The sequence below is a fragment of the Aedes albopictus genome, chromosome 3 (genome assembly GCF_035046485.1).
Source record: "Aedes albopictus strain Foshan chromosome 3, AalbF5, whole genome shotgun sequence".
Classification (NCBI taxonomy): Eukaryota; Metazoa; Arthropoda; class Insecta; order Diptera; family Culicidae; genus Aedes; species Aedes albopictus.
The window spans coordinates 383,807,030-383,831,810 of NC_085138.1; the positions used below are offsets into that span (position 1 = coordinate 383,807,030).

At 38.6% G+C, this 24,781-nt stretch overlaps 2 protein-coding genes across 7 annotated transcripts in view; both read right to left on the minus strand.

Moving 5' to 3' along the window:
* LOC109400777 (CD151 antigen) overlaps positions 1-24,781 on the minus strand; it is a 323,911-nt gene that overhangs the window by 253,604 nt on the left and 45,526 nt on the right. The gene's annotated exons all lie outside the window — the stretch shown is intronic.
* LOC109400782 (farnesol dehydrogenase-like) lies at positions 8,728-9,918 on the minus strand. Its single transcript, XM_019673283.3, has 2 exons — positions 9,027-9,918; positions 8,728-8,964 (listed from the first exon to the last, which is right to left on the minus strand). Exons 1-2 carry the CDS (start codon positions 9,588-9,590, stop codon positions 8,791-8,793), a joined length of 738 nt encoding a protein of 245 aa, XP_019528828.2. The 5' UTR covers positions 9,591-9,918; the 3' UTR covers positions 8,728-8,790.

Sequence of the window (24,781 nt, forward strand, 5' to 3'; positions counted from 1 at the left end):
ACTTGCGCAAACACATTCCCAACCCATTTTCATCATACTGGGTATTCTTTGATAGATTTGATGCTTTCCGTCTAACCAGAATTTTGTGCTAAATGTACAACAAGTATCGACCCCAGCATTTTCATGTCACGATATATTTTTTTCATCGTTGAACATTGCAAGGGAAGCAATTCTTAATAATTTCATGTACAGGGATTATAAGAACATAGACTTTATAGGATTGACTCAGGCTGTCAATTCTATTGATTGGTCTATTTTTGACAGTGTTACCGACTCTGACATAGCAGTTGATTTTTTCAATAGAATCTTGTGTGATCTACATGATTGTTTTATTCCGCTGCGGTGTTCTAAGCCTAAACGTAATCCTTGGTTCAATAATGAAATTCAAAGGGCTATGGTTGAACGTGATGTTGCGTATCGTTTGTGGGTTTATGATAGATCGATAATAAATCATAACCAATATAAACGGTTACGTAACAAGGTTACACAATTTATTCATAACGCTAAATCTGATCTTGTCTCCCAAAGAGTTAACTCTTCACGCAAAAAAATCCGTTCCGATATACGTGCACTCCCAGTCACGGCAACGGGAACAAACGGGAACTATGCATAGCAACGGTAACAACAATAAGAATTGTACACCGTGAACTAGATGTCACGGTTTCTAGAACGCCCATGTTGACAGCTGGAACTAGTTCCAGTTCACGGTGTATATTTTCTTGTTCACATATTTGCGTTTGTTTGTTTGTTCACGTTTATCAGAACGGTTTTCTGAGCGTGTTCTAACTCTTCTAAGGATCTTTGGAACAAACTGAAAAATATTGGTGGATACCCATGGATTCCAGTTTCTGCCGGTTAGTGATCATGATGTTATTTTAGCTATTAAATCTATCAAATCAAATGCTATTGGCATATACAATATTACACTCCAGTTTATACAGCTGATTCTTGCTTTCATAGTTTCTCAAATTAGTTCTATCTTCAACTTAATTATATCTACATCGAAATATCCTCTTTGTTGGAAATCCAATTCTAATTCCAATTCGGAAAAAATCAATCTCAGACCTATATTCTAAGCAGTCCATCGAAGGTGTTTGAAACAATCCTGAAATCGCAAATACAGGAACATCTATCAAACTTCAACTTATTGTCAGAATGTCAATCTGGTTTTAGAGCAGGACACAGTACAACAACTGCCTTTCTTAAAGTACACGATGATATACATACCGCTATAGACGAGAAAGATGTCGCATTCCTTCTTATGATAGATTTTTCAAAGGCATTCGATAAGGTATCACAAACTAAACTTTAAACAAATTATCTTCGGAGTTCATGTTCTCAAAATCGGCGGTTCGTTTGATGCAATCATATCTGACCAGTAGGTCTCAATATGTTTGTATTGATAATGGTTACTCAAATAGTGTCAATATTTTATCTGGTGTTCCGCAAGTTTCTATTTTGGGCCCACTGCTTTTTTCATTGTTCATTAAAGACTTAACAAGTGTTCTGAAACGTTGCCGAATCCATTTATTTGCGGATGACGTCCAAATTTACATCATGGCTACCGATCTCTCGACTGCAGAAATGGTCGAGTTGCTAAATGAGGATCTTTTGAAAATTTTGGAATGGTCTTCGAGAAATCTTCTGCCTGTAAACCCTGATAAAAGAAAGGTTATGATGATAACTAGAAGCAGAGATTTAAATGTTCGTCCAAATGTTTGGTTTGGAAATGTGCTGATTCAATATGTTGAAAAAGTGACACCGCTGGGTTTCGTTATTCAAAACGATCTCGAGTAGGATGGTCATATTAATGCACAGTGTTCTAAAATATACCGATGCTTTCGTATGCTTCGAACCACTTCAAATACTTTACCAACTTCAACCAAATTAAAGCTGTTTAAGTCTTTAATTTTGCCACATTTTATGTACGGTGACGTTCTTTTGCTAAATGCTTCAGCAATGTCGATAGGTCGTCTGCGAGTAGCTCTAAATTCTTGTGTACGCTATGTATTTAATCTCTCCAGATTCTCAAGAGTTACCCATTTACAGCCACAGCTTCTCAGTTGTCATTTTCAAGACTTTAATATGCTTCGTAGCTGCATTCTTTTGTTCAAAATTATAAATAAAAAGTCTCCTAGATATCTATTTACCAAACTACAACCATTTCAAAATAGCCGTACATAATCGTAATTTTACTTTACCACGGTTCAACACGTCACACTATAGGAATACTCTATTTGTTCAGGACATAGTGTTTTGGAATCAACTTCCTATCCATATTAAAAATATGACTAATATAAGTGGATTCAGACAGGAGTGTGCTACTTTGTTCAACAGTCAGCATCAGCAAGTTAAGCAGTTAAGTATGTTTGTAAACCGTCAGTTCGTATAGCTTCAGTTTCGGATTTAATTTGTAATTTTGATCGCGTGAATTTAAATTTTGTAATAATTAAAAAGGAAATTCCTTTCGCAACATGATTATCTTCTTCTTCTTCTTCTTTATGGCTCTACGTCCCCACTGGGACTTGGCCTGCCTCGCTTCAACTTAGTGTTCTTTGAGCACTTCCACAGTTATTAATTGAAGGGATTTCTTTGCCTGCCATTGCATGAATTTGTATATTGTGAGGCAAGTGCAATGATACACTATGCCCAGGGAGTCGAGAAAAATTTCCCGACTGGAACGGGAATCGAACCCGCCGTCTCCGGATTGGCGATCCATAGCGTTAATTACGAGGCTAACTAGAGACATGATTATATGAGAAATTAAATAATCCATCTAGCGATGATGGTGCCTTTCTCGTGTCTTCGAAACCCCATTTCAACAGAACTCAAATGACACGTTTTTTTTTATCTGTATTAACGAGATTTTTAGCCCTAGGCTAGTTCATCTCGGGACCCACGCTTTACTTCCCTTCCGAAGGAAGAACTCACATTTTGCGAGTTTGTCGGGAGAAAAATGACATGTTGATGAATATCGCATACGAGCCTCAAACTCTTAAAAAAGGCCACCATCTCGAATTTTAAGCCGCCATTTTGGAATTCTGGTTGCCATTTTTGGACCTCACCAATCTTGGAAGTTCTGGTCGTCATTTTTGGACTTCAGACCGTACATTTACTACATATCATATATACCCATATTTCATGAATTTAGGGCCTTAACCTCCATTAAGCAGCCGCCACCTTGAATTTTGAGCCGCCATCTTGGATTTGAGATTGCAATCTTGGATATTCTGGTCATCATTTTTGAAGTCCAGACATCTTCCCTGTACCAATTAAGCCCATACTGCACGGTTTTAGGGTCTAAAACTGCATTAAACATTCGCCATCTTGAATTTGGAGCCGCCATATTGGATATTCTGATCGCCATTTTGAACTCCGGACATCTTCCTCATACAAAATATACCCATACTGTATGGTTTCAGGGCCTAAATCTCCATTGAACAGCCGCCATATTGGATTTTAGGCCGCCATCTTGGATATTTTTTTCGCCATTTTTGGACTTCGGACATCTTCACCATATCAAATATACCCATATTGTATGAATTTAGGGCCTAAAACACCATTAAACACCGCCATCTTGAATTTGGGGCCACCATCTTGGATTTTAGTTCTCCGTACATCTTCTCCATACCAAATATGCCCCATATTGCATGATTTTAGAGTCAAAAACTCTTTTAAACAGCCACCATCTTGAATATTAGGCTGCCATCTTGAATTTTGGGTCAACATCGTGAAATTTTCGTTCTCCAGTGATGATTTCCGCACAGAATTCATCAACCATGCTAAAGGTTACAAAAATCGCCGCAGTTTGATTTGTCGTATGAAAGGGCTTGGTTCAGTTTTATTTACGGCCAGTTCTACCGGTGCTGGTCCGGATAGCTGAATTGGTCATAACTCCGGAACGCCTAGACCGATCCGGACCATTTTTAATAGCAAACAATGCGGTAAAATTCCGGTTCAATTCGAGCTATAATCCAAAAACAGCCAATTGGAAGTGCCTTAAAAGTGAGTGATCTTTTTTTTTGCGCACAGACATACATACATACACACATACATACATCATCTCAATTCGACGAACTGAGTTGATTGGCATATGTGACTTGACCCTCCGAGTTTTCTATGGAAAATTCGTTTTTGAGCGATCATATAGGACACATTCAACCGTGACGTTACAACGTTTTGATGCCTTTTTCCAGATTTTTCACTACAACTCGTAAATTCGACCGTAAACCCTTAAATATTTTTGCATATTCGGATTTCTAGTAAAATTTCCAATAAGTTTAATCTATTGAATAGTTAGTTTTCATTGTAAAAGTATGTTAAAAATGGGATTTAGTAGCGTGACGTTACAATGTTGTAACGTCACGCTACTCATTCCCATCTTAAACAAACTGGGGATGGCCAAAATGTTTGGGATAGGCAACTTTTTTTCTCTTTCACAAAAAAGATCAACACGCTATAACTTTTCATAGAGTGCATCAAAAAATCTCAAATTTTGACTGTTTATCAACCTGTTATATGTGCATCATTGGTACAAATTTGGGCTTGATTGAATAATTTTTCGCGAAGTTAGAACCGTTCTGGTAAAACACTACTTTTTAGACAACTTATTTTTGAGCTGTCATATCTCGGAAACCAGTGAACCGAATTGAATGATTTTTCTAACGTTTATCAACAATATATTGATACTTCATGCAACGTTATAAAATATAATATTTTCTCACGGCGAATTAAGTTATACCGGGTTGAAATTTTTACCCATATAGAGGAAAATAAGTCAAATTTACAATACCGCACAAAAATTACTAAATGTGTTCTTCCTTTAACCTAAAAAGGCTTTAATATATCTGATTAAAGATAACTTGAGAACAGAAGTGGAAAATCTTTGGACATCAACACTAAAATTTATTGACATTGACGTAAAAAATTCAATTTTTTCGAAAAAATCCAAAAAGTGTCAATCTATTATAACTTTTTTCAACGTTCAAAAAGTATCTATGTTTTAATAGTTTGTGAAGCATTTGTATATTGTTAGTGTATGTTCAAAATTTCATTCAATTCGGTTCCCTGGTTTCCGAGATATGACAGCTCAAAAATGAGTTGTCTAAAAATAGTATTTTACCCGAACGGTTCTAACTTTGCGAAAGATCAATCAATCGAGCGCAAATTTGTACCAATGATGCACATATAACAGGTTGATGAACAGTCAAAATTTGAAATTTTTTGAAGCACTCTATGAAAAGTTATAGCATGTTGAACTTTTTGTAAGAGAAAAAAAGTTGCCTATCCCAAACATTTTGGCCAATCCCTGTACTTTTCCGATTAAAACTAACTGTTTAACAGATCATACTCTTTGGAGATTCTACAAGGAATCCGAATATGAAAAAATATTTGAGGGTTTACGGTACGAGTTATGGTGAAAAATCTGACAAAAAGGCGTCAAAGCGTTGTAACGTCACAGTTGAATGTGTCATAGCCTTTCAGTTCACTTAGGTGAACGAGAAAGGCAAAAATATTGCGTAAAAACCTTTTGCGAAGGGCTGCTGGTAAAATATGCCAGAGCAAAGAGTAATTGTAAGGTGGTGAAAATGTGGTTCTATCCGGATTGGTATACAATTTCAAAAAAAAAAAACAATTTGCAAATACTCATTTTTAGTATTGGGAAGAAAAAAAGTTAATAGTAGCATTTCTATACAACATAACCATTGTTTGAGGTTCATATCAAAGGTGATTATGAATCCAGTTTGCTGAAAATTTGACACAGAACTACAAATTTCGGGTTACGTACAAAAGGCTGAAACACGAAAGGCTGAAATAACAAAAGGCTGAATTACGAAAGGCTGAATCACAAAAGGCTGAAAATGTCAAAAGGCTGAAATAACATAAGGCTGAAATAATGATTCGACTAGTTTTCAAACGGCGAGCCTAAAGGCAACACTAACATCACAGACAAACAGACATAACACTTTAATTATTCATATCGTACACTGATATAATGATCTTTATAAAAATTTGCTAGTTGGCCGACCCCTCAGCCCTGACACTTACATTGGTTTTGCTTGAGTTTTACATTTGACGCACACTACCTCTCATTGGTTGATGGTTCATTGGACGAACATGCTTCCGTTACTATGTTCGAAATCGGAAAGCGTTAGGACTGTTTTTCCGCGCTAAAGTATGCATTATTGATCGCCTACATAACTATGACAGTATTTCTCCAAAGAATATCATATATTTAAAAGAAGGAAAAATCTCTGATCACATTGTTGGCAGCTGTAATGGCAACCAATCTCCATAACAGCATGACTCGAAAGAATAGCTCATGCTCAAAGAAGGAAAAATCTCCAATTGAAATACCATCAGTCATTTTTTGTGTTAGTTGGTATGCACTCTTCACTAAGCACATTTTATGACGAGGACTCATATATGTAGCCGATCTGGTTAGCGAACGAGTAGTCATGCTGAGGGTGATGGGTTCGATTCTCCCTCGGGCCAGAAACTTTTTGTAATGGAAAATTCCTTGACAACCGCGGGCATAAAGTATCTTCCTGTCTGTCACACGATATATGTACCAATGCAAAGTGGTCATTGGCAGAGAAGGCTCTCAATTAATAACTGTTGAAATGCGTATATAAGCTGAAAGCAGGCTTTGTCTCAGTTGGGACGTTACGCCAGAAAAAAAATAAGAAGAAGTACTATAACTCATTTCCTGCATTTTTGCAATTGCAGCCTTTTGTGCATTCAGCCTTTTGAAATTCAGCCTTATGTTACTTTCAGCCTTTCGTGTTCAGCCTTTTGTGCATTCAGCCTTTTGAAATTCAGCCTTTTGTTAGCATCCCACAAATTTCCTGTATTTTAATTTTTTTATTGAGTTCAAGCAATTTCGTAGGTGCTTGTAGATTTTCTGTTGGTTCAATTTTGGAAATAAAAAAGTAAACAACTTTGATCCTCGTAACTCAAAAAAGCTGACGACCATAAACGACCATGAGATTATTTTAAATTTTTTTTTCGAGTTAGAGTTTCTGGTCATAGTTGTTCACCTTTTAATTACCAGAATGGAACCAACAGAAAATCTACAAGCTCCCCATGGAATTGCTTGAACTCAATGCAAATAAAAAATACAGGTAAGGTACACCGAGGTAAATTGAAACGGGTGCGGAAAGATAAAACAGAGGGTTAACGTGAAGTTATCGAATAATGATAAAAAATTTGAAAGTCATAACACATAGTTTTTGAATCAAAAACTATTTTGGCAAAGAATAATTTTCCAGATTGTATGCCCCGGTGATCCTTAATTTGTAGTTTTGTGTCAAATTTTCAGGTCAACCTTTTCATAAACACCAATAAATGGACCTCCAAAGCTGACTATTTTGTACGGAAAATCAGTGCTGACAAATTCATTTCATCATATCTAAATTCCATCACCTACAGCTCATTTAAGAAGCCGAACCTGAGAATATGGTATATGCAAAACTTGTGCGGCTAGACCAGTTCTGCAAGAAAGTTACGGAAAAACCGCTATTTTTCGAATATTTAAGGTAAATGTCACGGACTACCTTCGAAAAATCCCAATGATATTCACGGTGAATATCATTTGACATTTTTCAAAGGTAGTCCGTGACATTTACCTTAAATATTCGAAAAATAGCGGAACTGGTCTAGCCACACAAGTTTTTCATAAACCGTATTTCCAGGTTCAGCTTCCAATATAAAGGTACTTTCTCATTGACGTAACGTCTTTGAACAAGTTGCATGCATGGCTCCGTCAAGCTTTGTGACGATTGAGCCTTGAAAAAAAAAACAAGTTGAAACAGCAATCGAACCGATACGATCTTAAAAAGTTTGATTTGAAAAGTTTCATCATAGGGCTTTCTGGTTGTTAATTTGCCTAAAAACGAATGTTGCGCGAGTTTGCGCAAAATAACTCCTAGATTTTCTGAAAGCTGACATCTTCTTCCTTTTATACGTAGCCCTACGTTCCCACTGGAACATGGTCTAACTCTCTTCAACTGTTCTTTGAACACTTCCACAAATTTTCTCGACTCCCTGGGCGTAGTGTACCATTGTCCTTGTTCTCTGTCTCACAATACACAATTTCATGCAATGGCAGGCAAAGGGCAAAGAAAGACCTTCAATAATTAACTGTGGAAGTGCTCAAAGAACACTAAGTTGAAACGATGCAGGCCAAGTCCCAGTTGGAACGTAGAGCCATAAAGACTAAAAAGAAGAAGAATAACATCAACTTTATGTTTCAGATTGCTCAAATACTGTTTGCTCATCGCTTTTGTAGCTCCAAGGGGCCCCAACTTCCGCTCAGGCCCCGGTCCTCACAATCTTTAATTCGGGCCTGGATACGATGATGGTACATGTTCATTGCATATAAGAAACGATCCTACAACAACCGGAAATCGAACCTGATACGCGTAAATTAGTCTTGATATACTCACCAGTTTCAAAGCATGCTTCTCTCCAGCTTTTTCTACGCCATGCTAGTGCAACAACTCCGAGACCATCGTGTGAGGATTCTTGAACCAGCCAGAGTCGAGAATTCCATCATAGGCCCATGTAGCATTGGATTCAACAGGATACGGGATAAGCTTTGTCGGTTGCAACGGAGTTGAATCTTTACGGTCGCACTAAACTCTCCGTCCGTACAATTGTTCCGACATCGCTATTGCAATAGATGGATGTGATTATAGGGAATGTGCAACAGCTCCAATTACGGCTTTTACATTGAACGTTTTAATCAAAAACAACTTATTTATGGCAGTGTATCAATAAGTGAAATGCCTAAAAAGTTTCCCCAACCGGTCTGATCGTCAGTTCTTGGATCTGAACTCGTGGAGGTGTTCCTAGGGCGTACAGTACAGCTTCCGAAATGTCCTCAGCTTCCAGCATGGGGAAATTTCCGTTGCGCATGGCTTCCGGCATGATTTCCGTTTTCACGGCTCCAGGACTGATGCTCTATAAAATTTTATTACGAAAATGTCAAACTATTCGGAAAACCTCTCGAAACCATTACATACCGTAACCTTGATCTTCGTCCCGGCGTTCCTCAGCTCGTTCATCATCGTTTCCGTGATGCCCGTCACGGCATACTTCGAACCCGTATAAATATTCATCTTAGGGAAATTGATCACCTTGTGCCCGGCCACGCTGTTGATATGAATGATGTGACCATCGACCGAACGCTTTTTCATCGATTGATAAGCTTCCCGACTGCACAACACCAATCCCATCACATTAGTGTCCAGCACTTCTCGCAGCATTTCCGTATTTCCCACTTCGAGCAGGTCCGTCTGTCGACCGATTCCGGCATTATTGATCATTACGTCAACTCCTCCGAACTTCTCCTCGACCCACTTGAAGCTCTTCAGTATTTCCTCCTCCTTGGACACATCGCACTTGACCGCATGAAGCCGATCTCTTGCCGATTCGGGCAATTCCTCCTTTAACGCCTCGGTACGCTCCACTCGTCGTGCCAACCCCACAACCACCATGCCGGCCTTGGCCAAGTCCTTGGCAATGGCGGCACCGATGCCCGAACTGGTACCGGTCACTACGGCCACTTTTCCTACCCAGCGATCCATTGTGATACGAGTTTGATGATACGCGACGTGGTTCTTCTAACCGACCGGCTCCAACTGAGCTTGATAACGAAATATTTTGCTTCTTATCTGCTGCATAGGTGCCACCGCGTGTATTTATTACGAATCATTCTGAAATAGCGTAATTGGAATTGATATGGCAAAATCGGGTTATATCACGAGACACGCTCCAGTGGTTTGGTATTTTATTTTTGTCTTCTTCCATCAACGAGCTCCAAAATATCAGCATGCAGCGTCATCGATGGTTCAATGGCATCTTGAATAGGATGCTGCTTGTATTTCACAACATTGCAGAAATCCAAATTACAACCCAGCTAACATATGATCGTTTACGATAATCATATTGTTTATTAAACTTATTTTTGCAATGTGACATATGGAAGCGATTTATTTCTGTCAGCATCGTGTACTGTATAATGGTGAATATTTCGACCACATATGGCCCCGATTAATGAGTTTGAAATGTGAAGTTAGGAGTATTAGGACTTTTTCCAATATTATTTCGAGAATTTCTCAAGATTTTTCCCAGCAATTCCTTCCTTAACTCGACCCAGAATCCTTTCATAGAGTTTTGACAAAGTTTTTTGTGGATGTCCCCGGGATATTTTTACTAATGTCTCTTGGATTTCCCACAGTTTTTTCCGGGATTCCTTTCGGGATTTTTTACGAGATACATCCATTGATCCTTCCTGAGATTTTTTTAGGGATTTCTATTGGGATTACTTCAGAGATTCCTCCTGAATTTTATTTTTGTAATTGCGATAAGAGTTACTGCCTGGATTCTTTTTTTTATTTCTCCCTGGAACTTCTTGAAGGATTCCTTCTGGAATTCCATCAGGAATTCCTTTATTGGTTCCTCACGGAAATCCTTTGGGGATTTCATCACAAATTATTCAATAAATTACGTCAGAAATTCATCCAGGATTTTTGTAGGGTTTTCACTAATACCCCTACAGATTCCTTTGATAATTCCTTCCTGGGTTCTTTCCGGGATTTTTCACTGATAATTTTTTAAATTCCGTTAGGAATTTCACAAGGAGTCTTCCTGTGGATTTTTTTCTCAAGTTTCCTTTCGAGATTTCTTTAGGAATGTTTCCCGGGATTCCAGCCAGAAGTTTCTTCCGAAATCCATCATTGATTTCTCCTATGATTTCTCCGAGGTTCTCTCAGATATCTCTACCGGGATTCCTCCAGGATATTCATTGGGTGAATGGGGCTCCTTTTGAGATTCTTCCAGGGATTACTCCAAGGTTCATATAGGGATTTCTTGAACTTCCAGGATTCTTTCGGGATAATATCCCTCATTTTGAGAATCTATCAGGGGTTCCTTTTGTAATTTGTTTTTATTTGTGAATTTTAACTATGCCAATTCTTCACAATCAGGGGTCACTCCAAGATTTGTGATTTCTTCAGAAATTACTTTATTTTCGATCGGAATTCTTTCAGATACTTCTCCCGGACTTCCTTCGTGGATCCCTTCTAGAATTCTTTCAGGAATCATTTTAAGGATTCCTTCATTGAGTGATCTCCAAATTCCTTTCAGCATTTCCCCAGGGTACCATCGGGCATTCTTTCAGGTTCTTCCAGATATTTTTTAAGGGGTTTCTTTTGGATATTTTTCCAGCATTCTTCCAGGGATTCCTTTTGAGATTTCTTCCGGGACTCCTTCCGGATTTCTTTAAGAGATTCCGTCCAGGATTTCTTTAATCATTGGCAGGATTCCTAAATCCTTGGAATGATTATTGAAGGATTTTTAAAAGCATTTCTAGCATAAATACTCCAACAACTCTCTTGAGGAATTCCCATGATTTTTCTTGGAGGAATTTGTGTAAGAATCTTTGTAAAAATCCTTGTAGGAGAGAATTCCCGAAGAAATTATTTGATAGATTTTCTTGCAAAATTATTGGAGAAATCATGTATTGAATTTGGAAATAAGAATTTGAATTGAATTTGTAATTTGAAAAATGGAGTACTTGGAGAACTGCTTGATAAAATCTTTTTAAGAAATCCTAAAAGAATAGTTGAATAAATTCTAAAACATTTTTTTAAGAAATTACAAGAAGACTTATGAGAAGAACTACTGAAAAATCTTTGGAAAAAATCCTGAAGGATTTTTGGGAGGAATTTCTGATGGCATCTCTAATGAAATTCCCTTAGGATTGCGAATAAAACATTAGTAGAATTCCTAAAGCTAATTCTGGAAAAATCCCGAAGAGAACCCGCGTGTGTCTTCTTTGAGAAATTACTAAAAAAAAATTAACAATAAATGCTTGGATGATTGATGGAACCTTTACACGAGTTTCTAAGGAGGTCATTGATGACATTCCGATAGAGTCTATGTACAATTTCCAACAGATATTTTTATTGAAAATTCACGAAATTCTTGGAAGAACTCCCGAAGGAATTCTTGAAGTGATTCATGGAGAATTCCCTATGGATATCCTCTACGAAATCTTAGCCATGCATTAATCAATTGAAGGATGCGTCTAGTCATTCTTGAAGAATTTTAGAAAGAAGTGGCAAAACAGTCTTTTCAGGAATTGCTGAAGGAATGCTTGGAGAAACTTCTAAAGATTTTTTTTAAACGATTTTTTGGGCATTTTCGAAGGAATCATTCATAAATTCGGACAATATTATTGACTGTGATGCTTGATGGAAACTTAAAACGAATTTTCAAAAGGTTTCTCGAAAGAATTTTGAAAGAGATTTCTCAAAAATCGCAATAGGAATTTTTAGAAAAGTTGCTAGAAGAAAGCCAGCAATGATTTCTGAGGCTCTTAGAGTATTCCAAAACAATTTCTATTGATTTTCTTAGAGGGAATTCTGTAGCAATTCTTGAATTTTTAACCAATTGATTCTTTGGAAATTTTTCAAATGAATACTAGAATGAATCTTTTAGTAAAACCTTGAAGAAACTTCTTAAAGAATCCGTGGTTCAATTTTTCGGAGAAATCATTTTAGTTATTTATAAAGCAATCCTTATGTTAGAATTTCTAAAGAAATGCTTGGAAAAAATATATTAATAAATCTTTAAAAGAACGCCCAGATGAATGAAAAATGCTTCTGGAAATGCCTAGATAAATCCTTGTAGAAATATGTGAGGAAATAATTGAAGAATCCTTAAAGTATCTTTGGAGGAATGTTCGAAAATGTTTCAGAGGGATCACACTTCCTCTGGCCAAATTCCGACATAATTTCTTGGATGAATATCTAGTTTCGAAAGGACCACTGGAATTTTTTTTTAGTTTTCTTAAGAATTCTTTGAATGATCTTCTTAATGAATTCACATATATATCATTATTAGAATCTTTGGTGGACTTCCTGAACAAATATTTCAAGAAACACCAAACACTCTTGGAGACAACAGTGTAAGAATTTATCAGGGAATGTTTAGAGAAATACTGAAATAATGTTTAGAGGAATTCCAAAAGTATTACTTGGTAGAATTTCAGAATAAATTGTTGAAGATTGTTGAAGATTCTTAAAAAAAATCTTACTCTTATTGATGTTACTCCGGGATGTATCCTTGCAGAAATCTCTAAGGAAATTCATAAAGAGATACTTGAAAAAATACTTGAATTTTTTTATGGTGCATTTTGATGATTTAATGAGCGACTTTTCTTATAAATAGAACAAATATCGATTTCAAATCATCTACCTTGTATGGAAAGTCGAAAACATTTTTGCTCTACTGTAGTTTTTTTTCTTTCGCGTTTTCGAACTCAGGGCATGATTTTACACCAGGAATGATCATCAGCTTACCGAGTTCAAAAATGCTGTATTTAATAATAACTTGTGTTATATAACCTCTGGTACAGTATGCATTTCATTTCCAAAGAAAAAATCTAAATCGATATGGAAACAACTACGTTAAAGCAGACCAAAGTATTCAACCTATAATCCCCCTTTTAAATTAACCACAGCTAGTTTCCCATACAGTCTGTCAAAACGTAAAACAAAGAGAACTTCTACATCCAACTGAATGCTGTCGTGGATAAGACTCCACAAAGTGATATCTAGATCCTCATGGGCGACTTCAACGCGAAGGTTGGTTTCGATAACTCGGACTATGAGCACGTCATGAGGCGCTATGATCTCGGAGAAAAGAGCGAAAACGGAGAGCTGTTTGCAAAGTTTTGTGGTAACAATGACATGGGGATAGGGGATCACACTTTCCCCATCGACCAGTGAACTAAGTAAGATGAGTTTCCTGTTATGGCGTCACATCTGCATCAGCCGAAAATTGAGACGGAGCCTTCTTGATGTGCGGAACAAACGTAGCGCCGACATTGCGCCCGACCATCATTTCCTAATCGCCGAGATCCGTCTGCGAATTGTGAGGATCCATCGACATGGGGAGAAACCGAGCACCGGTATTCCGGAAGGTGAAAGCGTAGAAAATCAATGTAGCGCCATCAAGAACGCCTTCGTTGCCACCGACGAGATTAATTTGGGTGAGCTACGCACCTAGAGAAAGGTATGGATTACAGATGACACTTGGAGGAATATAGAGGAGCAAAGGAACGCTAAAGCCGCGATAGAGCGAGCGAAAACACGAGGAGCCAAAGCCGTAACCGGTCAGCGCTATTCGGCTTTCGAGAAGGAAGTGTAGTCGGGAGAAAAGAGCGTGAGCGGATTCCCTAGCCGACGAAGGCGAGAAAGCCATAAATACCGGCGACATTCGTCTCCTCTACGATGCCTTACGTTGCCTTACCGGGACTAAGATGAATGCTACGATGCCCGTGAAAGACACGTCTGGACAGCTAATGACCGACCCGGCTGACCAGCTGAAATGCCTGGAAACTGGAAACCTTTTTCAAGTGTCGGTCACACCTCAGCATGATCTACCAAGGGTTCGACGCATTACCCGTGTCAACACCGAAGCTCCATCATTGCAGGAGATACATACAGCCATCCGTAGTACGCAATCGAACAGGGCCCCGGGTTCGATCGCATAAGGACTGTATCGGAAATTTACTATAAACGTTCACAATTGCCTGAAAAATAATCTGTTCGAAATAAACATAACTTTATTTTTGGAGATACTATATAAATCTCTTAAATAAAGAATGGCAGTTCTGATTTTCAAAAAATAATCATTTAATTTGGACTTTTATCTCAAAGATTGCACACATGTTTTTTAAAATTTTGGACACCCCCTAAAAATTTAAAATTGCGAAAACTGTGGGAAAATATTTTATTGTTTCACTTATTTTTGCACAAATATTTTCTTTTCCAGAATGCTCATGATATAGGAAAATTATTTTTATCAAGAAAAATTGCCTTCGCAGTTTAGGGCAATTTTTAAAAATGAAAAAAGGCCATTTTTCGAGGAACTCTATTTATGCGTCTTCAAAGAACGATTACGCAAATAAAAAATACATAAAGTTGAAAAATTTGCATTTGTTTCGATTGGGTATGTATTTAAATCTATTGAAGAGGTAGTTTTGCCAAAGAACGGAATTTTATAACCTCTAAAGATATTTAAAACAGAGCGTCAAAGTTCGACCAAAAAGTAGGTGTTTATTTAGGATAGACCATATTCTTAATGTTGAAGGTTTTTCTATCCAAGATAAAAATTTTAAAAGTCGGTTTTGAGTGATATGTTATGTGTACATAACTGCTAGTAATAATCATTATTTTCCAGATTTTTCTCCGTACAAATTTTTTTCGCTAGAGGTGTTTGAAACGTAAAAAAAATTAAATCAAAATGCTGTGTGTACAGATTGTTTTTTTTGTGTGGTATACTCATAGAGCCGTATTTTCAATAATACTAAACATTTTCCAAATTTCTTCAAGCTGTTCTAAACTTAACTATATTGTTAAGATTTCATAGAAGAACCGGAATGATAAGATCAACCGTGCGTCGAGATAGAGCATTTTGAGTGTTTATAGTTAATTTCCGATACAGTCCTTATCAGCCGAAATGCTCAAAGCCGTCCCCGTAGCATCTACACAACTGCTGCCTCTATTATTCTGCAACATATGCGAAACCACGACATTTCCGTTTGACTGAATGCAAGGCGTCTTAGAAAGGTGCCCAATAAGGATGACCTGTATATGATAATTGGCGGGGCATCATGTTACTGTGCATCGTTCTCAAAGACCTCTGCAAAGTGATCCTTAACCGAATACAGGACAAGATTGACGCAACTCACCGACAGCAGCAAGCAGGATTCCGTGCCGGACGATCCTGAGTGAACCATATTGTCACGTTCCTTATCATCTTGGAGTAAATCAATGAATTCCAAGAATCCCTCCACATGCTATTCATTGATTGCGGAAAAGCTTTTGACCGTCTCAATCATGAAAGAATGTGGGGAGCTCTCAGACGCAAGGGTGTCCCTGAGAATATCATCTGCCTCATTGAAACACAGTACATGACATTTTCGTGCAGAGTACTCCACAACGGTGTCTTTGCTGGAGTGAGGCAAGAATGTATACTATCACAGCTAAATACTATTCCTCATCGAAATCGACGAGAGCCTGCCTGGTAGGTGCAATTTATCGTGAACCAAATCGTGACTTCCATCTGGCTGAAGATGTTGCTCTCTTAGCTCTCCGGCGTTCTGACATGCAGAGTAAGCTCGATGATCTGGCCGATTACTCATCGGCAGCAGGCTTTACCATCAACGTTAACAAGACCAAATCGTTGGATCTATACACGGTCAACCCTTACAGCTTCACGGTAGCTGAGAAAGCAGTGGAGAATGTTTAAAGCTTCCACAAATGGCGGTTGATGGTTGCACCAAGATCGACATAGGTGCACGAATCAAGAAGACGAGGACTGTCTTCGCGATTTTAAGAAATGTATGAAAAAATAACAAGATTAGTCGATGCAACACAATCCGAATTTTCAATTCGAACGTGAAATCTGTGCTGCTGTACGCCAGTGAAACCTGGTGTGTATCAATGGAGAACACTCTACGGCTGCAGGTCTGCATCAATAGATGCCTGCGGTACAAAATTCGTCCATGGAGGCCTCACAATTGGATCTCCAACGTGAAGCTCTATCATCGATGTCACCAAAAGCCGATAGCGACAGATATCTGAGTACCGTCGTTGGGGGTGAGAATGGGTCAAAAAATGATACTTAAAGAATGTTTGTTAAATAACAAATACAATTGAAGTCGGAATAACTTTTTATTAGGTATGTATACTCTTCCATGTGGTAATGACAGTTTAGGAAGAAATTATCACGTTATATGGATTGCTTACTAAACTACAAATGATTGAAAATTGACCCAATCTCACCCCTTAGAGGGGGTGAGAATGGGTCAAAGTATTCGAAATCGCCTATCTAAGAATATAAGTTAATTTTATTGATCATATCTAGCAAACATTCTTAAAATACAATGTAACCATGACGAATAAAAACTTAGGTAATTTTAGAAGATGATTAATCCACCTAAAAGGGCCAATACAACCGAAAAAAAAAAGGTTGAAATTTGATAAAATAACGTATGTATGTTGTATCGCCATTTTCAACCACTATCCTTATCTAATGTTTCAACCGAGGAGGAGGATTACAATGAGGGAGGGGCGCATTGAAAGATTGATTAAAAAAAACATGATATTTTTAGTGTACTGCATAAGAAATGTTTAACCAAACCCTCCGCTATAAACTCTTATGATCATTGGCCTCTATACTGCCAAAGCAAATCACTCCATCTCAAGATAGAGTGTCGTTCAAATATTATGTTACACAACATTTCACATTATTAGACCCTCTCCCGCAATAACATTTAAACGGATTTTTTTTTATAAATTTTGTATGAGTTCTTGTAGACTTATTCTTCTGTCCAAACGCATGGGTTGATTTTTATAAATGATTTCAGGCACTGAACGTATGAACACTCCCGCCTGCCACTTCTTCGACACATTTTCGAAGAAAAGCGTGCTTTTATGAAGATACGGTAAACATGGCACCACTCTAACGTCAAATGGGGGACTGGATAACAAGTTGAATTTTTAGTTAAGGTTATGTGTACTCGATAACTTGCTTGACCCAATCTCACCCCCATTCTTAATAATTAGACATTGGGTCGAAAATATTGAATTTTTAAATATAAAGAGCAATGACAGCCCGCGTTTTTCATTGCATCAACCAGGTTATACCTACAGCTAACCACTTATAAGAAAATTTATGGTTAGGTACTTGTGTGAAACATTACGATGGAGAAATTTTTTCAGGGTGATTCAGTAGTAGTTTCATCATATAAATTTAGCCACAAATTTAACAAAAAAGTATTATTGCTAAACATCTTATTCTGCATCATGACGTGTAAAAACATCTCCTCTTTGAAATAATATAAAGTTTTCAATATAAATTAGCGATAGTTGATGAGCTATTTCAAATTTTATGTTTCTCCGTTTTGACCCAATCTCACCCCCCAGACCCATTGTCACCCCTATCGACGGTACTGAAGAGGTGGTGGGTCGGCCACAATCTACGCTTAGGCGGGAACGAAATCCACAAGCAAACGTTGGATTGTAACCCAAAAGGACATTGCAGCACAGGCAGATCCAGAGGCTCATGGCGGTGCAGGCTCAGCAACGAAATGAAGCAAGTCGACAGAAATTTGATCTGGCCACAGGTTAAGGCGATGACGGCAATCACCCAGGATGGAGAACTATCATTTCAATAATTCAATGGAAGTTCCATACAAACTTTGGTCTTTAACCATATAGACTTGGAGCACGCACTTTTCAAACATAAATAAAATCCTTAACTTTTGCTCTATGGGTGATCCAATCCTCGGGAAATTTTGGGTTCCATGCCATAGCGCGAATTCTTATGGAGTAGTGTAACTGGAAATAGAGCTCTTGGGATTTAGATTCGTTCGCAAACATATTGACGATAGAAACTCCACCACAAAACACGCCCCCATGACACCAACTGTATCGCACCACGTGCGAGCCGGTCCCAGTATATTGATGTTTTGATGCAGCATGCTGACTGCATTATGCTACTGAGTGCTGCAGAGATTTCTCAGTGTTCATCCAGGCGGAACAGAGGGAGGCAAAATTAATTTATAATAACCATTTATTTCTCGCCAAACTGCACCGATTAGCCCGTAGGCGTAGGTAGGTGAATGTTGGACACGGACAACCTTCCATTGAAATGTGTTGACTTCAGCGTTCTAGAACGAATCAATCTGTGCTGCACGACGGGTAGCATCAAACTTTTTGGTATGTCCTCCGTACATACCTGTGTATATGGGCATTGGAGTGGATCTGTAATTATTTTTCATCATTCAAATGAGTTTCAAATATAATAAAGTGTTCTCCTTGTTGTTGTGGATAGCTGAAATGCAGACTTTGTCTCAGTTGAGATTAAGAATATTGAAAAAGTCTGCTTTTGTATTATTAATTGAAATATTTAGACAACATTTTGAGACGCATAATTAGGTTCTGAAACAAATTTTGAACTTTTCTATGATCAATAACGTGAACTAAACATTACGTATCAACTACCAAACTCATCTCGTCCAAACGAGTAAAGTGGCACCACACCACTCAGTAACGATTCCAGGTGAGCCTAAAAGTAAAACCCCCCTGCTCACATTTACGGCACAAAACCGCAACATAACCCAGGCCAGTAAACTAGCCTCCAGCGACTGGCTGCATCAGCTGCTTGTCCAACTTTGCACCATTTTGACCGATAAGAAACTCCCTCATCGAATGACGACGACTCGCGATGATGTCGATGCCGATGGCGGATGGCGGATGGTTACACCAAAGTCATGTTTTGTGCCCGGTTAAAAGTTTACCCCGTTTCGCTTTTGTATGGACCGCTTCGGAAAGCGTCGAACCGATCCGTTTTTTTTTTCGTTCAACCTGGTTCCCGAAGCCTTTGAGAAGCTGCTGCTTGCGCTTGGTGTAAAAGTTGAAGTCTTGCTCTTGATTTATGGTTATAAAATTGATTTTGGATGCAGCCGGCTGGGAGTACGCCACGGACCATAATCGATGATGATAAAAAGCGAAGGCGGGGAAAGCCGTTTTTCCTTATTTTCAGACGTTGCTGTCGGAAAAGGTGCAGAAAAAAAGTACGTTCCCAAATCGATTTCGTTATCACGCGCTTCTGTTTGGAAGGTAGTGAAGGAAGAGGCAAGGTGACGCAATGAAGAACGTGGTTTGTTCCAAATTGGAACTTGCCAAATACAAACGGGTGGAACAACTTTCCCATCAGCGTAAACGAGCAGAGGAACGCTGGCTGTGGCGCTCCGTGAATCAATCAATCAGGACCGGGTTGGTAGCTTTAAAAACGGGCAAACGGAACTTTAATGATAGCTGGTGACAATTTCAGAGACTATTGCGAGCAAAGTTTACATGAAGGTTGACGGCACTGAAGGAGAATAGTATACCTAAATACATTAATCAGTATGATTTTATTTTTTTGAACAGCACCTTAGTAGGGTAGGTGGGGGTAAGGCGGACCAGGTGGGTAAGAAGGACCACTGACTAGTTCTTTCCCTGAAGAGCAGAAATTTGGCTTTCTTTTACGATTAACTCTATATTCTTATCAGTTGATGATTATCGAACCACTACATGAGAGAATACATATGTCAAAAGTGCAAAAAAAATCAATAATTTACCTGGCTACACGCTTTTGTGATGGGATATAATTTTGAGGCGGTAATAAATAAGCTTTTTTAACATTAAATTGCTAAGTTTTTGCATTTTATTTTAAGTTATCCAGTTGTTTTAAACTGTTCCGTCCTATACACAACAAAATTCAGGTAAATTTCATGGATTATGGATAACGGTAATGGAATGAATATTATGCGTTGTGTGGGGGTAAGACGGTCCGCCTCGAGGGTGGGTAAGACGGACAGTGTTGGGGTTACTTTAATAGTGCCATGAGAAACACATCAAAATCCACACACTGTTCACAGATTGAAACCTATGGAGTACAAAAATGATTGTGGAAGCCGTGTAAAGCATTTCACATTGATTTTTTGTACAAAAATTCATTATAGGAATTTCATTATATTAGAATTTTTGCTGTTAGTTCAATTTGAACTTCGTAAAATACCCAGATCATTACATACTGTTAGGCGTTTATCAGTGTATGGAGGTTTTCAATGTACAAAATAGATTTTAATTTGCAAAAACACGTTTCGTTAAGAGATTCAAAGCCATTCTACTATGATTGATCTGCCGAATATAAACGGCCATAAACATCATTGAACACAATTAATGGCTTATTGACTAATTTTCCAAACGTGTCCATCTTACCCACCCTACCGGTTCGTCTTACCCACACGGTTGAAAATCATACATTTGGAGATCACTTTTTAATTACCATCGTGCGGGGCTACTTTTGAAATGCGGGGCTACTTTGGACACTTTTGAATATGGATTTTTTGAATTCAAAATATGGTTCAAATCTGTTTGATGTCTTTGAGACTATTGTGAAGCAATAGTTTTCGCTTCATTTGATTGAAATTATTTTTCAAACAGACCGTTTATTGCTTGTCAGGACGCGAAAGAACATCGAATAAACCAATAAAATATACATAACGTATCAGAACATTTGGTCTGTAAGCATTGTTTCTACAGTTCATAAATTTTAAAGGGTTGATCAATTCATTCAAAATGTATCAACGTAGCATATACAATCGAATATTTGTATCGTTATACATTGTAAATGATCGTTTCACCTAAATAAAGGATTGATGGTCCCTTTTTTCAGGCTATTTATATAGCAATATCACGCTGCTCATAATACCAAAGGTAGCATAGAAACTTCTTAAAACGCATATTTTTATTGAAATTATGTATGATACAGTATACTACAGTATTGGTACAAAGTAGTTTTCTAAATAACCCTGGAATCTGAAATGCAGTATTGTTATAGATAACAATGTCCAAAGTAGCCCCCATCCGGTTCTATATGACATGTGTCCGATTGGTGTATGTACAACTTTTTTGTTTATTGATGGCTTTAGTTTAAATTTTGCATACATCCTACATACATACTCACGATTATTATGTCTAACAATTTTGGAAATCCATTCACTACTCTGGGAGTTATAATGTCATAAAGTTGAAAAACCTTGAAAAAGTGTAAAAAGAAGCCCCGTACGACGGTATCTCAAAAGTCATGGAAAATCAAATGTTATTGCAAAATCGGCTTGCAGACTGTAAAGTACCTTAGTTAAAGCATATTGTATGGAGATAAAATTTTATTTATCACATTGTTTATACGGTCAAAATAGAGTGTTTCTTAAACATGTCCGTCTAACCCCCACCCCCCCCTACATTTATAGTATAATTAATAGCTGCAGTGTGCAATTTCAGTCAAATGACATCAAGATGACGAGGGAACCAGGATAAATTGTACTGATTCAACTGATTTAAAGCAGTCTTACAATGGTGTAACGTTGAAAAAACTTATATTTTGGAGTTTACCCTTTCACTAATAACACCCAAATTCCCGTGACATCTAGGCCTGAGAGATCGTCTAGCTGTCTACATCTTTCATAGGTGTCCAATAGCCTTTCCCATCCCTCAGCAGTCGCAAGGACGTGGCCAGGACAGTTTTCGACCATTGTAATGCATTGGAGGATTGCGTCAGTCTTGTCTAAGAGTCAGAGATATGTTGCAAATTCTTGTGCTTTAGTTCGGACGGGAAGGGCGCAACCCTCATAACAGCGGTCAAGGACTGTACCGCCTACGAATTTGTGCGGCTCGCTTAATGCTAATACTGCACGCTAAAACCGCTCAGCACCTAAAATGAGTAAGACCTACTCATAAGTGCATAATTTCCAGACTACACCGAAAGTGTGTAACAGCTACACATTCACAAAACAGCTCGTACCTGTTTTTGTGAATGTGTAAGGGTTATAATTTTTTGGTGTTATCTGGAAATTATGCACTTTAGTGCTGAGCGGTTCTTTTTATGTCATGGGCTGGGGCTGCGTAAATTAAAAAAGGGCATAAAAGGAAGGAGTTTTGTGCATAAATTAAGTCAGTGATTTTATGAGGAAACCTTTGTGAGAATAGGTCTTGCTCCTGGGCATTTGACATGGGACCAAGGGGGTTTCCAGGAATTTGCCAGAGAGTTCCTAAAAAGGGAGTTCCAAAGGGACTTCAGGGGTGCTACAGGAGCTTTTAAAGGGTGTTCTAACAGGTTTCGTTGACATTTCAATGGGATTTTTGGAATTATAGGAATATCAGGTTTCCGGCGAAGCCTCAAGATATAGGTTATATTGTGACGCCTGGAACTCCCTGAAACCCACTGAACCTCCCTAAGAAACTCTGAAACGCCCCTGAGACGAAGGTCTCCAGCTTCAGGTTCCCCCTTGGACACCCTAAAACTTCCCTGATACCCTCTGAAACGCCCCTGAGGTATCCTGAGGCGCTCCAAAGACCCTTGAGACCCCCTAAAAGCCCCTAAATTTCTCAAACTCTTTAGATGCTCCTCAAAACCCCATGAAAGGACCCAGAGATCCTTTTGCACACCCTGAAACTCCCTGAGTCCCCCTGAAACATTCCTGAGACCGCTTATAACGTCCCTGAGATCTTTTGAAGTGCCTCGGAAACCAACTGGAACCCTTTGTGACTCCCTGAGACGACCCTGAGACCTGTTGGTGCCCCTTGAAACTTCATGAGAACCCCTAGAAACACCCTGAAGCGCCTCTGAGACCGACTTGACCTTTTCAATTGGCTCCTGAGTTCTGAGGTTCAAGTTGATCATTTTATATCAAATCTCATAATTTGTAGATGATATCTTGCGAATAGTTTTTGGCGTTTCAGTCTTTTCGGGGTCAAAACAACTAAATGTTTTCTTCTTCCAACGTTTCGATCCTTATTGGTTCTTCCTCAGGGAATCTGTGATTTATTATAGCCATTTTCATTGGTTTTAACACATTGGACTACACTATAATAAAATAAATAAAATTGTTTGCTTTTTCGTCCAGTGGTAGTTTTTTTTTAAACTTCCAACCGTCATTTGTTGTTTTTTTGCTATAAAAATATTGTCAATTAAAGAATACCTGTCTACTTACTGTCTGCTTACAATTTGTCCGTTTTTTCTGTTCCGAAAAACCTTCAACCTTAATTGACAATAACCTTTTATAGCGAAAAACAACAAGTGACGGTTAAAGGTTTTTAAAAACTACCATTGGACGAAAAAGCAACAATTTTATTCGGTATGTGTTAAGTGTAGTCCAATGTGTTAAAACCAATGAAAATGGCTTTAATAAATTACAGATTCCCTGAGGAAGATCCAATAAGGAGCGAAACGTTGGAAAAAGAAAAAAAAATAGTTGTTTTGGACCCCGAAAAGACTGAAACGCCATAAACTATTCGAAAGTCTTCACATCAGTCGTCGTCAATATAATGTTATCTTGCAAGAATATTAGGCGTATTCTCATGAAGATATTCAGACCGTATTAGAGTCCATCATTGATGTGACCTTCTGGAGCCCGGGTGTAAACCCTAGCTCGGACTGGAGGGTCGACGATGGATACACGCATAGTGACCATCTGGCGAATCGATACAGAGTGGAGCACGGAGGAAGACGGCCACAGTCGAAGGTCATTGACCGTCATCGGGGATGGATGACCTCGCGATTCGATAAGCCGGCATTTGTGGAGCGATTGTTTATGGAGAGTAACACCGACGATCTATCCAGCGATGATCTAGTCGGAACCCTAAGCCGTGCATGTGACACCGCTATGCCAAGGCGATCCCTACCCAGAAATGGACGCAAACCGGTGTACTGGTGGTATCCAGAAATCGCAGAAGAGCTAGAAGGAGGATGCAAAGGGCTCGTACCGATGAGGATAGAATTGAACGAAGCGAGGCCTACAGGGCGGCTAAACTGGCACTAAATAAAGAGATTAAGACTCGTAAGCGGGCGTGCTTCGAAAATCTCTGCCAGGCAGCCAACACGACCTCATAGGGTGATGCCTACAGAGTAGTCATGGCCAAAACGAAGGGCGTGTCAGCACCCCCAGAACGCTCCCCAGAGATGCTGCAGAAGATCGTGGAAACACTATTCCCGTGCCACGATACAAGACCATGGGCCCCCGTTCCCTATAGCCAAACCGGCCATAGCGAGGTAGCCCCGGTGACGAACGACGAAGTCATTGCAATAGCAAAGTCGCTTAAATTGAACAAGGCTCCGGGTCCGAACGGTATCCCGACATTAGCCATCAAGA

What these genes read in the sequence shown, in the direction of transcription:
- LOC109400782 (XM_019673283.3), bottom strand. Translation starts at nt 9,590, where the DNA reads ATGGATCGCTGGGTAGGAAAAGTGGCCGTAGTGACCGGTACCAGTTCG. An exon ending in GGACGAAGATCAAGGTTACG is followed by an intron (nt 8,965 to 9,026) that starts GTATGTAATGGT and finishes AAAATTTTATAG; the next exon opens with AGCATCAGTCCTGGAGCCGT.